The sequence below is a fragment of the Rhinatrema bivittatum genome, chromosome 9, assembly GCF_901001135.1.
Source record: "Rhinatrema bivittatum chromosome 9, aRhiBiv1.1, whole genome shotgun sequence".
Lineage (NCBI taxonomy): Eukaryota > Metazoa > Chordata > Amphibia > Gymnophiona > Rhinatrematidae > Rhinatrema > Rhinatrema bivittatum.
The window spans coordinates 194940179-194955535 of NC_042623.1; the positions used below are offsets into that span (position 1 = coordinate 194940179).

General features: G+C 39.8%; 1 protein-coding gene across 2 annotated transcripts in view; it reads left to right on the forward strand.

The window, feature by feature from the left end:
- Positions 1-15357, forward strand: part of DAW1 (dynein assembly factor with WD repeats 1) — a 182039-nt gene that overhangs the window by 150224 nt on the left and 16458 nt on the right. For both annotated transcript variants that reach the window (XM_029617049.1, XM_029617051.1), the window contains exons 10-12: positions 2098-2212; positions 8656-8732; positions 9003-9165. In XM_029617049.1, the coding sequence (XP_029472909.1) occupies positions 2098-2212; positions 8656-8732; positions 9003-9165 (355 nt within the window). The remainder of the gene's footprint in view (positions 1-2097; positions 2213-8655; positions 8733-9002; positions 9166-15357) is intronic.

The window sequence follows — 15357 nt, forward strand, 5'->3', positions numbered from 1 at the left end:
CTGGTAGAGTATTAATAGAAGTAAATAAGTGACTAGCCCCACCCAACTTTGGGAGATTCCCTTCTGTTTACCTCTAGAGCAGTGTATGGTTAGAGATCTCAGGGACCGTCTCGAGGACAAGAGCTTGCTTCCTTGGTCCTGGTACTGGCTGGGTTGAGGAGGCATCTCTCAGTTCGGGGGCCATCTCTGGCTTTGTGACAGGCAGCCAGATATCAGGCAGGGCTTTCCTCCCTCCAGTTTCCCTGGACACTCCTGGACCTCTACCTCCTCGACACATGGAAGGGCAAGGTTGATGCTTTCGCATTGTCAGGTCTTCCTTTGTTCTTGTTTGCCCTTTCTAGTAACAGTCAGCTGATGAATATGCAAAACTTTCATGCATAATCATGCAGTGGGTATTTGGTGTCGTCTCTGCATTTCAGATCACTGGCCTTCTCCTTTTCCATGGGGGTGGGTCACTGCTCTTGTCCGATGAATTATCCTTGGACAGATTCTGTTTTCTGTGCTAGGGGATAAAGTTGTTTTTGAGTTTCTTCTCTAGCTATTCTAGGGCCACTTACTTTTAAAAAGAAAGGAGCTTATAGTCAACAAGCTGATCTGATAAGCTAGGTAGCATTTTTATGCTGGTCACAGTTCTTTTCTCGTTTCTCTCTGCTGAGACAGTGTTCCTTTGCTGGAGTATACATGTCAGCATCCATCTTTTAAAATCTGTGTCCCTCTGAGGTTAGTATTCATATTTTGTTGCATACAGTGGTAGAATATATGGTATCTCCCTTACAAACTAGTCCAATGACCAATCCCTGAGGCACCCCACCAGTAATGGCCCCCTCCTTAGAGAGAACTCCATTTACCACTACCCTTTGTCGCCTCCCACTAAGCCAGTTTCTAATCCAGTCAGTCACTTTAGTGCCCTTACAAGGGCATTCAGTTTATTTATAAATCTCCTATGCTGAACAGTGTCAGGCCTTATTAAAATCCAAGTATACTACATCTAGTGTGCAGCCTTGATCCAATTCTCTGGTTGCCCAATCAAATAAATTGGGATAAAGATATATTCCAAATTTATGTAGGCAAACTAGCTTGCAGGCTTTTATAGTATTTTTACCCTATCTTGGTTTGGGACATATTTTAAAAAGGAAAAATAAAATTGAAGATCCTCTAGGAGGTGACCTTTTTATTTTCTTTCTAGAGAAAAGGGATCCCATATGAGCAAGAGCTATGCTTTCAAGAGGAAATTGAGAATTTCTTGATTCTGGGACATTTTTTTGCCTCCCTCTTTCTCATTTCCCTCAATGTTATTGAATGTTCTTGTTTCTTTTCACCATTGTGTATATTTTCCTATTTTATTCCAAATATAAATCCAGATTTTTTTTATTACTCTCTGCTTGATTGATACTTTCCTCACATTTGGTTCATTTGGCTGACATCTAAAAAGTACAATTCAGACATGAATTGTGGTACAACGTGATTCTTTATGCATAAATCTTGGTCAAGTCTGGGATTAATTATGGTTTTGTGGTACTTTATATGACCTGATTACTCTATATCTATCTGAATAGGGTGAAATTTTGAGATGTGCAAAATTTTATGCACAAGAGACTGATAAAGAGTTAATATTTCCTGAATATCTTTTTTTTACAGCAAGAAAAATAATGCAGTAGATTAAATATCTTCAGATATTCAGCCATTTGCATGATTCAGGAATTTTGCAGAACTGGGGCTAAAATAAGGGAGGAAGATTATACTGGTAATGGTTAACCTTAACCTGTTCTCTAGATAAACAGAGGAGTTAAGTTTCCAGCAACTTTTAGGATCTGTAACTTGTCAAAAATTAAACAAAAGTGCACTTTATATTTCATTGTGCCCACTTTCTGTTTTTCTTTCGATTAGGGCCTACAGGGGTTCTGTAATGATTAGCTGTTTTCACCAGTGGAAAAAAAACATAAAACGTTTGTAGGTTCTACATAATTGCTTCTCATTTTCTGATGCTGTAAACTGATTTAAAAAGTTCTCTGTCTCCATAAATCAAAGCATTGCTTTTAAAAGTCTATAATTATGTTCATACAGTATATATGGATTTTCTTTTCTTAAAAACTGCAGCTCTGGGATGCCTTGACTGGGAAATGTGTGGCAACTTTAACTGGTCATGAAGATGAAGTATTAGATGTCTGTTTTGATTATACAGGTCAGCTCATTGCTACTGCCTCAGCTGATGGTAGGTGAACTGCTTGTTACATCTGTGGAGACCATAATTAGAACAACATTAGAAATAAATTAATCTATTAAATCACAGAAGGCATTACATTTATGAACTGACAGAGTATGACCGAATACCCCAGATTTTGACACGGGCAACATAGGCAATTACCTACAGTGTCAAACTCTAAAGTAATCATGCCATCATCCAGGTCTGCTGCTGACTGTGATCTCCTACTGGAGCCTGCAGCAGAAACAGAACAACAAGTCAGGGGCCTGCTGCTGCTACAGGTGCCAGTTGAAGGGATGATGTGAGAAGAGGCCATGAGGAGGACCTGGGTGATGACATGGAGGGAAAATAGAATCTGGGCAGGTGCACTTCAGAGAGTGGAAGGAGGACCCTCCTTCCTGATCTTTAGAGGGACCCCCTCACCTTGGAAAGCTGAGCTTCATACTGTTATTACAAGGCACCAAAAGATAGCCAAATAAAAACATTGGGAGTATGCCTGTATGGCATGCTGTCTTACCACAGGAGATGTCAGCAGACATCACTAAAGGATAAGTTAAATCTATAGAATGAGTCCCAGACTCAAAACTGCTATATAATTGACCTGGACACAATAGTCATCACACTCATTTAACAACTAGCATTGATTAAAAACTATGTTACCGAACCTAATGGCACCTGTGTAAACTGTTAGATTTTAATAAAATTACTTTTTGTGCCTTACTGTAAACCATTGTGACGGTATCCACCTTAATGACGGTATAGAAAAGATTTAAAATAAATAAATAAATAAATCTTACATAATCCATGGAGGTATGAAGGAAAAAAAATTAGAGGCTGATATGATGAATTTCTGATGGAAGCTAAATGGGAAAATGTTAAAAACTATGCAAGGAAGAACTATATGGAAAGGGTTACCTCTTCCTCCAAGGCATGGTCCTCTCTAAAGAGCAATTCAGCCTTAGCAGCAGCATCCCATTGAACTTGCCCCATAATCATGCAGGAGTGGGCTGGTGGCATTGTAGAACTGCAGCCTGTTGACCCATGCTCTTTTATGGGACCGGGTCTGATGGAACACTGCTGCTAAGGCTGAGTGGTATTTCAGTAAGAGGACTGCCCCCTTGAAGAAGATGCACACCTTTCACTGTGGTGCCTCCTACGTGGCCTAATGTGAAATCCGGACCTGTTGATGATTTCTGTCATAGTTTTTTCTGAGTTCTTTTTTGAATGAATTAAGCCCTTGAGTTTCAAGTATGTTAGGTTCACTTTATAGAAAGAGATCATGTACAGTTTGGTTTGCTGACTTTAAGAACATAAGAAATTGCCATGCTGGGTCAGACCAAGGGTCCATCAAGCCCAGCATCCTGTTTCCAACAGAGGCCAAACTAGGGCACAAGAACCTGGCAATTACCGAAACACCAAGAAGATCCCATGCTACTGATGCAATTAATAGCAGTGGCTATTTCCTAAGTAAACTTGATTAATAGCAGTTAATGGACTTCTCCTCCAAGAACTTATCCAAACCTTTTTTGAACCCAGCTACACTAACTGCACTAACCACATCCTCTGGCAATAAATTCCAGAGCTTTATTGTGCGTTGAGTGAAAAAGAATTTTCTCCAATTAGTCTTAAATGTGCTACTTGCTAACTTCATGGAATGCCCCCTAATCCTTCTATTATTCGAAAGTGTAAATAACTGATTCACATCTACTCGTTCAAGACCTCTCATGATCTTAAAGACCTCTATGATATCCCCCCTCAACCGTCTCTTCTCCATGCGGAACAGCCATAATCTCTTCAGTCTTTCCTCATAGGGGAGCTGTTCCATCCTTTTTATCATTTTGGTTGCCCTTCTCTGTACCTTCTCCATCGCAACTAAATCTTTTTTGAGATGCGGTGACCAGAACTGTACACAGTATTCAAGGTGCGGTCTCACCATAGAGCGATACAGAGGCATTATGACATTTTCTGTTTTATTAACCATTCCCTTCCTAATAATTCCTAACATTCTGGCTGCTTTTTTGATTGCTGCAGCATACTGAGCCGATAATTTTAAAGTATTATCCACTATGATGCCTAGATCTTTTTCCTGGGTGTTAGCTCTTAATATGGAACCTAACATCGTGTAACTACAGCAAGGGTTATTTTTCCCAATGTGCAACACCTTGCACTTGTCCACATTAAATTTCATCTGCCATTTGGATGCCCAATCTTCCAGTCTTGCAAGGTCCTCCTGTAATATATCACAATCCGCTTGTGATTTAACTACTCTGAATAATTTGTATCATCCGCAAATTTTTTTTTTTTTAATTTATACTTTATTAAATTTTCTTCATTAATACAATCATGAAAAAACATAAATCTCATGTCCAAATATACATAAGAATAATCCAATATAATTTCTTATACATATTATCTTCCATATTTGGCATAACCATTAATGGGGGAGTCTTCAAATAAAAACTTAGAAAAATAAACAGACACTGTTTATATATACTATCATAACATACTCATAGGGGTGGAAGTGTAGTTTTTTAATTTGTTTGTATCATCCGCAAATTTGATAACTTCACTCGTCGTATTCCTTTCCAGATCATTTATATATATATATATATATATATATTGAAAAGCACCGGTCCAAGTACAGATCCCTGAGGCACTCCACTGTTTACCCTTTTCCACTGAGAAAATTGACCATTTAATCCTACTCTCTGTTTCCTGTCTTTTAACCAGTTTGTAATCCACAAAAGGACATCGCCTCCTATCCCATGACTTTTTAGTTTTCTTAGAAGTCTCTCATGAGGGACTTTGTCAAACGCCTTCTGAAAATACAAATACACTAATTTACCGGTTCACCTTTGTCCACATGTTTATTAACCTCTTCAAAAAAATGAAGCAGATTTGTTAGGCAAGACTTCCCATGGGTAAATGCATGTTGACTGTGTTCCATTAAACCATGCCTTTATATATATGCTCTACGATTTTGATCTTGATAATAGTTTCCACTATTTTTCCCGGCACTGGAGTCAGGCTCACTGGTCTATAGTTACCCGGATTGCCCCGGAGCCTTTTTTAAATATTGGGGTTACATTGGCCACTCTCCAGTCTTCAGGTACAATAGATGATTTCAATGATAAGTTACAAATTTTAACTAATAGATCAGAAATTTCATTTTTTAGTTCCTTCAGTACCCTAGGATGCATACCATCCAGTCCAGGTGATTTGCTACTCCTTAGTTTGTCAATTTGGCCTACTACATCTTCCAGGTTCACAATGATTTTGTTCAGTTCATCTGACTCATCACCCCTGAAAATCATCTCCGGAACTGGTATCTCCCCAACATCCTCATTAGTAAACATGGAAGCAAAGAATTAATTTAGTCTTTCTGCAATGGCCTTATCTTCCCTAAACTCGACAAATAAAAGAGCCCCTTTAACCCCTCAGTCATCTAATGGTCCAACCGACTCCCTCACAGGTTTCTTGCTTCGGATATATTTTAAAATGTTTTTATTATGAGTTTTTGTCTCTATGGCCAACTTCATTTCAAATTCTCTCTTCGCCTGTCTTATCAATGTTTTACACTTAACTTGACAGTGCTTATGTTTTGTCCTATTTTCTTCAGATGGATCCTTCTTCCAATTATTGAAGGATGGTTTTTTGGCTAAAATAGCCTCTTTCACCTCACCTTTTAACCATGACGGTAATCGTTTTGCCTTTCTTCCACCTTTCTTAATGTGTGGAATACATATGGACTGCGCCTCTAGGATTGTATTTTTAAACAAACATCCATGCCTGTTGAATACTTTTAACCTTTGCAGCTGCACCTTTCAGTTTTTTTCTATTTTCCTCATTTTATCAAAGTTTCCCTTTTGAAAGTTTAGTGTTAGAGCTGCAGATTTACTTATTGTCCCCCTTCCAGTTATTAGTTTAAATTTGATCATGTTATGATCACTGTTGCCAAGTGGCCCCACCACCATTAACTCTCTCACCAAATCCTGCGTTCCACTAAGAATTAAATCTAAAATAGCTCCCTCTCTTGTTGGTTCCTGAACCAATTGCTCCATGAAGCAGTCATTTATTACATCCAGGAACATTATATCTCTAGCAAGTCCTGATGTTAAATTTGCCCAGTCAATATTGGGATAATTGAAATCTCCCATTATTATTGCACTGCCAAATTGGTTAGCTTCCCTGATTTCTCTTAACATTTCATCATCTGTCTGACCATTTTGTCCAGGTGGACGGTAGAATACTCCTATCACTATACTCTTACCCAACACACATGAGATTTCTACCCATAGAGATTCTACTGAGCATTTAGTCTCTTGTATGATCTTTATCCTGTTGGACTCTATACCCTCCCGGACATAAAGTGCCACACCCCCACCAAGTTGATCCTCCCTATCATTGCGATATAATTTGCACACTGATATAGTACTGTCCCATTGGTTATCCTCCTTCACCAAGTCTCTGTGATGCCAATTATGTCAATCTCATCATTTGCTGCTATACACTCTAACTCTCCCACCTTACTTCTTAGACTTCTGGCATTGGCATACAGACATTTCAAAGTGTGTTTTTTGTTTGTATTAACAACCTGCTTTTCCGTTGTTAGGGATAATTCGGAAATCATTAGCTTCTGTGATTTTTTACATATAGGCACATGGACTACACTTGCTTTTGTTGGGATGCCCTAACTCTCCTGTTTCATTAGTATCCTTCAAGGATACATTTCTCCAAACCATGCACTGCTGAGTGACTGTCGGCTTCCCCCTTATTCTAGTTTAAAAACTGCTCTATCTTCTTTTTGAAAGTTAGTGAAAGCAGCTTGGTTCCACTCTGGTTAAGGTGGAGCCCATCCTTTCGGAAAAGTCTCCCCCTTTCCCAAAAGTTTCCCCAGTTCCTTACAAAACTGAATACTTCTTCCCTGCACCATTGTCTCATCCACGCATTGAAACTCTTAAGCTCTGCCTGCCTCTGGGAACCTGCACATGGAACAGGAAGCATTTCAGAGAATGCTACCCTGGAGGTTCTGGATTTCAGCTTACTACATAAAATCCTAAATTTGGCTTCCAGAACCTCTCCCACATTTTCCTATGTCGTTGGTGCCCACATGTTCCACGACAGCCAGCTCCTCCCCAGCACTGTCTATAATCCTATCTAGGTGACGCGTGAGGTCTGCCACCTTCGCACCAGGCAGGCAAATTACCAGGTGGTCCTCATGTCCACCAGCCACTCTGCTATCTACATTTCTAATAATTGAATCACCAACTATGATGGCTGGCCTAACCCTTCCCTCCTGGGCAGTAGCCCTGGGAGACTTGTCTCAGTGCGAGAGGACAATACATCACCTGGAGAGCAGGTCCTTGCTACAGGATTACTTCCTGCTACACTAGAGTGATGTTCTCCTACTGGGAGACCTTTCTCATCCAAGGCAGCACTGGGGCTGCCAGACTGGATTTGGGACTTGGCTACTATGTCCCTGAAGGTCTCATCAATGTACCTCTCTGTCTGCCTCAGCTCTTCCGAGTCTGCTACTCTAGCCTCCAGAGATCGGATTCGTTCCCTGAGAGCCAGGAGCTCTTTGCACCGAGTGCACACATACAATCTCTCACTGGCGGGTAAAAAATCATACATGTGACACTCAATGCAAAAGACTGGAAAGCCCCCTTTTGCTGCTGGACTGCTGCCTTCATCTTAGTTTTATTGAGTTCCTAGTTAAGTTTAGGATACTATGGGAGTTGGAATGAGAATACTTTAAATTTATAGGTCAATTTACTAATTAATCAGCTAGTGTCCTACAAGGGGATGATTAAACTTTCAATAAGGGCTGGTACAATAGTATGATTTAGATAAGACCCTGATTGATTTTTAATGAGAAAGTGTCTCGTGCCTAAAAATCAAAAGTTGAGTGGGTGGGAAAGACAGACACTAGAATTAACAATCTCTGGCTTGCGTATTACCTCAGACACACACAAACTCTAAAGAATATATCCTTCAATTTCACCTTTCACCAAACTTTTATAAGTCCAAAAATTTCTGAAAGCTATACTTACCAATCCTTTTTAACCACCGTTAAATTAATCTTCACTCAGTTAATTGAAGGGTTTGAAATTCGCATCAGTATGCAGATGAGCTTTCTTTTGTACATCTACTGGAATAGAGGAGTGAGGTTGATTGTGTGGAAAATGAAGTGATAACTGGCAAGATTATATTGTTTGTGAATCATTTGTGCATGAGAGAAGGGTTTTTTCCCATCTATCTTCTGATTGTCTAGGTTCATTTATGGAGTTCATCAAACCTATTGAATGTGAATATGGTACAAAGTGATAGTTAAATGCGCAAAATAAATTCACCATAATAATTTATATAAATTGATATGTTAGCAATTGATATATTTTATAAAAGATAATGTACACCACATGTCAGTAATTCCATATTTATGTCTATTGAAGGTACTGCTAGAGTTTACAGTGCTGCAACAAAAAAGTGCATTGCAAAGTTGGAAGGTCATGAAAGTGAAATTTCAAAGGTGAGATGGCCTTTGCATATTGAGCTACCTTGTGTCAAACTACAGAGAACTCAATGTAATGTTTATTTGGCAGTTTGAACTGTGGTTAGACTATGATAGAATTAAGATTTAGTCAGTTTTTAGTGTTTCATATAGAATGTTTATTTATATTATTATTTAGCAGTCTTAATACTGAGGATATTCAGAATATTTAGATTATATAAGGAGCTTCTCTTTTCATATTATTAATGTTGGACTATTTCCCATAATGTTCTATGTTTTCTTTTTGAGATATGCTTCAATGCCCAAGGCAGTCGAATTCTAACAGGCAGTGCTGATAAGACAGCTAGACTTTGGGACTCTCACACTGGACAGTTGCTTCAGGTCTTGGAAGGTCATACAGATGAGATTTTCTCATGTGCTTTCAATTACGAAGGCAATACAGTCATTACAGGTAACTCAATCTACAAATTTATTTTTAAAAAAATATATTTTAAAAAATCTTTCAGTTTAATATTCATCTAGAAGACATTTTCGCTAGGTATGCATTGTATTAAATAGCTAAACTCTTAGCAAATATATAATGAAGTCACTTGTTTTGATAGTGTGATAAGATTTTACTAATGAACCTAACAACCTGCTAGTATAAAAATACTTGGAAGCATGTTCCAATATGATTTTGAATCCATCCAACATGGCTTTATGTCCTCATACCAAGATATGTCTTACTTGATGGTGCTCTCCTTGCTATCAAGATCTTGTATAACACTGATTCACTAAAGTGAATTATATGTGGCATTTAACATAGACCTACTTCAAATAGGTAATAGAAGTAAATAGTAGTTAATATTCTTTTCTACTGTTTTTTGTCTTGTTTTATGTATATTAGGTACTATATGCAAAAGATTTGCCTGGCTAACTCTAGGAGTTAGCTGGACAATTCTTCAGGGTTGAAATTTTATGCCCGCCTCCTCCCACCACCATGATTATTTTCCTGCACACAGGTGTGCGCGCAAATTCTCGCCTTGTGGTGGTGAACTCATGGCACGCATGTGCACACCTATTTGTGCGCATAAACTTGTTTAAGCCACACCCTATATTTGTGCATGTATTTGCATGCGGGGGTATTTGTGTGCATATGACTGCGGCCTAGTTTTGGATGTGTATTTGCACGTGTACTCCTGGGCACTGTTGATGGGCATGTAGGAAGCCGCCTAGAGTGCAGTCCAGCAATGGTGCCAGGGCAAAAAGATCTAAGCACCTTGCCATCTGTGATGCTAAATATATAGGGGCAATCCAGCCATCGCCTTCTCTACGCCTGTGTCAGTACTGTTTGGAGGCTTAAGGTGATTTGCCTTCTATGGATTTTACCAATGTTGGGCCGTCCCTTCAGACTGTGGTGTCTCTGGAGAAGAGTGGAGTGGAAGTCAATGGAGCCATCTCCGACAGAAGGGTCAGAGAGTGTCAGATTTGGGCCTGTGGGCACTGGTTTGGAACCATCCTCCTTTTCCTGGGTGGAATTTTTCCACGGTCTGCAGACTTTTCTGCAGGGGCACCCAAATGAGGTGGATCAAGCTACTAAGACACTGCAATCAAGCACCGCAGGGTAGCTGTCCCTAGTGATGGTCAGGGGGACGTGGATCATGATACTTTGAATGAATCTAATAGGATCTTGGGATTCTCCCCTTTGGAAGAGGGAGAAATTCTACCTAATTTAGAATCAAACCGAACTCTGCTTTGTTTTTTTCACAAGGATGAGTTGCCGAGTCTATTGACTCTGACCCTGGAGATGCTCGGAGTGGTTGGGAGTGATGCTGTCAGCTTGCAAAAGAAGGATCCCATATTAGTCACCTTGCAGAATGTGTCATGTTTCTTTCCCCTCCTGGATCCTATTCAAGAGTTGATTGACCTTGAGAGGAGCGCCCCAGAGGCAAATTTAAAAGGGGGGGGCATGCTTTAGCAGGTTTGTACCCCTTGGATCTGAAGGTAAGGGATCAATTACGATTCCCAAAGGTAGATGCCTTGGTGAGTGCTGTTACCAAGTGAACCACCTTTCCAGTGGAAGGAGGGGCAGCTCTAAAAGATGCTCAGGATAGGAGGATTGAGACTATTCTTAAGCAGGCTTTTGAAGCCATGGCAATGAATTTGCAGATTGCTTCTTGTTGCTACCTGGTGGCTCGGGCTGGTTTGCATCTCTCTCAGGAGACACAAGGAGCGGAGTCCATAGCGGATCAGTGATGGAAGTTGGGGCTGCATTCCTAGCCAATGTAGGCTGTGATTTGGTGCGGACAGCTGCTAGGGCAGTAGCTTCCCTGATAACGGCTAGGCACTAGTTCTGGCTGTGAAATTGTTCAGCAGATACTATTTCCAAGTCCAGTCTCACAAGGTTGCTCTTGAAGGGTTCTCTTTTATTTGCTAGTGAGTTGGAGAAAATGGTGAATAGCTGGGGGTGGGGGGGGGGGCGGAATCCAAGGTTCCTTGTTTTCTAGAGGACAAGAAGGTGGCATCACATCCTTTTGCGACAAAAGGCCGCTCTAGGGATTCTCATTGGTTTCATCTTTACAGAGGAACATCTACTCGAAGGTCTCATCCCTTTGGAAGATCTCAGTCCTTTCAGCCTAGAAAGCCACAGAAAGTTGTGGGCTCCAGGACCAGAATACCTCGATCTTCACAATGAAGGTATGAGGCCTCACCTGGTTCAGGAGATAGACAGGCGTCTGTCTCTCTCTATTATCAGAGGTGGGCCCAGATTATGGCAGGCCAGTGGATCCTGGAAGTGGTGAGGGATAGCTGTGCTCTGGAATTTTGCCGAATGCCTCCAGATGCCTTTATGGTCTCTCCATGCAACTCTCTACTGATGAGAATGGCAGTGGAGACTACATTAAAGAGTCTGTTGGATTTGAAATCCATAATTCACCTACGCATCGTTTAGGTAATACTCTTGATATGGTTTTTACTCATAAAAATGCTACTCTTCATTTGATTGATTCTCCAGTTATTAAACCAGTTCCTTGGTCAGATCATTTTCTGATCTGTTTTTCATTACATGGTTCAATAGATTGCATTAGTACAGGAGAAGCTGATAAAGGTTTTGAGAAAAGATTAGTTGTTGACATTTGTAAATTGAAGGAAGCTTTTGTTACATTACCAGATATGGTTGAAAATGAGGATTTCAATTCTTTTTTTGATAAGTGGATATTACATCTTAGTTCCTCCATTGATAGGGTAGCTCCCTTGAAGTACTATTCTTATCTTGACTGTAGTAAAAAAGTCTGCCGTCCATGGAATAATGCATCATTGATTCTGTCTTTGCAGCAATTACGAAAAATTGAACGTAAATGGTTGAAATATCCTTCGCATGATAATGCTAGTTTGTATCGAGCTTCTTTGTCTAAATATCAATGTGAAACATTGGCAGCCAAGAAGGAGTATTACTCCAAAAAAATCCATGAGATAGGTTACAATTCTAAAGCGTTATTCTCTTTAGTACATAGATTAACTGAAAGAAAAAAACTAATCTTACTATGGCTGTTTCTACACTCTCAGCCGACTCATTTGCCAATTACTTTTCAACTAAATTGGATAAAGTTCTCTTTATCTTTAAAGATATAGGACCTTGGTATTTGAATATGTCATCTAGCAGCTCTTCTTTATGGGTAGAATTCGATTTGGCAGCTTCCACGGAACTGTCCAATTTAATTGCAAATTTGAATAATACTATGTGCCCTGTTTTGAATATTTCTACGGTTACCTTCAGAGGTATTTTCGATATTCTGAAAACCTCTATTACCAATGTTGTAAATCATTCGCTTAAATTAGGTATCATGCCTTCTGTTTTGAAGTCTGCTGTAGTTAAACCTTTGCTTAAAAAATCTTCTTTAGACGCCAGTGATTTAGCCAATTATAGGCCCATCTCTTCACTTCCACTCATCTCTAAAGTAATTGAGGGAATTGTTTTAAAACAATTCACTAATTTCTTAGAGAAGCATGAGATTTTGAGTCCTCATCAATTCGGTTTCCGACATGGTTTAAGTACAGAATTACTTCTGATCTCTTTAATTGACTCTATTAAACGAAGTCTTGATAGTGGACAACAGTTCATCTTGGTTTCATTTTATATAACATCTACCTTTGACTCGATTGACCATCAAATCTTGTTATTTCGTCTTCGTGAGTGTGGAATTGCTGGGTCAGTTTTGGCATGGTTTGAGAGTTATTTGTCTAATCGTTCTCAAATCATAAAATTTAATAATTCCTCTTCTGAGTTACAACAGGTAAAGACTGGGGTTCCACAGGGCTCCGCCCTCTCAGCGATGTTGTTTAATGTCTATCTTGTCCCATTGCAAAACTATTGGCCATCATTACCGATGGGTTTAAAATCTACGCAGATGACATCCAATTTTATATAAAGGTTCAGAAGTCTTGGTCTGAAACAGTTGAGTTACTTTCACTATGTATGAATTCCATTACTCGTTGGTTGAAACATAATAAGCTTCTTCTGAACACTAGCAAAACTTCTATTCATCGCCCTCATTCTCAACCTGTCTATGACACTATTTCTTTTGAGAATTTTTCCTTTTCTCTTTCTAAACCTATTAAGAGTTTGGGTTTTTTGATTGATTCAACTTTGTCATTTAAAACACAGATTAGATCTGTAATCAAATCAGGTTTCTTTAAGTTGAGGCTTTTGGCTGGTTTACGACACTTATTGTATGAATCAGATTTTTTGATGGTCGTACGGGCCATCATTTTTCCACATATTGATTATTGTAACAGTCTTTACATTGGTTTACCTAAAAATTCAATTCGTTCACTTCAACTTTTGCTGAATTCAGCAGCTAGGTTAGTGTCTTCTTCTAAGTGTTTTTGATCGAATTACTCCTGTCTTATGTAGACTTCAGTGGTTACCTGTGACTGAGCGTATTTTCTTTAAGATAGGAATGACAGTTTTTAAGCTTTGTGTTTTGCCCTCTGAGTTTTGGTTTAATGCTTTACTTCGGATCCATAAACCAGCCAGAACACTTAGGTCCTCACAATTAAACTTGCTTGAGGTTCCTTCTGTGAGATTAGCTCATTTATATAGTACGAGGGAAACATCTTTCTCCATAGCGGCACCTAATCATTGGAATATGAACCCGTTTGACCTTCGATCTGTTGAAGATGTTAAGAAATTTAAAACATCTTTCAAGGAATTTTTGCTTAATCGTGTGTACAACTGTTAATGAAACTACTTTAATAAGTCAATGAGTTCAGTTATAAATATCAGATGAGATTTTATGTGATCTCTTTTTAGACAATATGTTTTATTGTTTTAAATATTATTTTGTCATTTAGTTTCTATGTTTTATTTTTATGTGTGTTTCTTTTGTATGTCGCCTAGGCCTAACAGTGTTAGGCGATTAATAAATTTTTTAAATGAAATGAAATGAAATAATTCCTGTTCCCAGATTGCAAGAAAATACGGGTCAATATTCCATTAAGTTTGTCATTCCCAAGAAAGAGGAGGGGACTTTTCCGGCCCATCCTAGATTACAAGGCAGTCAACTGACATTTGCATATGACTCATTTGCAAATGGAAACTCTACATTCCGTGATAATGGCAGTACAAACAGGGGAGATTCTCACGACTCTCAACCTGATGGAGGCGTATCTTCATATTCCCATTCTCTAGGAGCATCAACATTTCCTGCACTTTGCCGTTCTGGGATGTCATCATCAATTTCAGTCCCTGCCCTTTGGGCTGGCTACGGCACCCAGGACTTTCTCCAAGGTAATGGTGGTGATAGCGTCTCTGCACAGGGAAGGCATTCTAGTCCATCCATATCTGGACGACTGGTTGATTTGGGCCAAAAGTGCAGAAACGATTCGCTTTCCTTCTCATAAGTTGATCTCCTTGCTTCAGGAACTAGGCTGGGTGGTGAACTTGGCTAAGAGCAGTTTACAGCCATCTCAGATGCTAGAGTAACTCGGCATGCAATTCGATATGGAGCAGGGACGTTTTCTGCCAGAGAGTCACATTCATAAATTAATTGCTCCAGTTCAGGCCCTTAGAAGAGCTATTCGCCCAGTGGTGTAGACTTATCGCAAATCCTAAGGTCCATGGCAACCACATTGGACATTGTCCCCTGGGCAAGAGTGCACATGAAGCTCCTTCAGCACATGTTGCCCCCCCCCCCCCCTCGGTGAATCTGCAGTCGCAGGAGTACACAGTGAGACTCCACTTGCTATTGGAGGTGAGCTTCCAGTTGCAGTGGTGATTACAATTGGATCATCTCAGGAATGGAGTTTCCTTGGAGACACCGGACTGGTTGGTGCTCACAACAAATGCGAGCCTTGGGTTAGGGGGCTCACTGTCAAGAGTTGGTGGTGCAAGGTCGCTGGAGTGTTGAGGAACAGTAGTGAACTATCAATCGATTAGAAGCACGCTTGATTTGACTGGCATGCTTACAGTTTGCAGAACAACTGGAAGCTTGATCGGTGAGGATAATGTCAGAAAATGCCACAGCGGTGGCCTACATCAATTATCAGGGCAGAACCAGAAGCTAACAGATGTCGGAGGAGATAGATGCACTCATGGTGTGGGCAGAACAACATCTCTAAGACATGTCTGCCTCCCACCTTGCCAAGAAGGACAATGTAAGAGCTG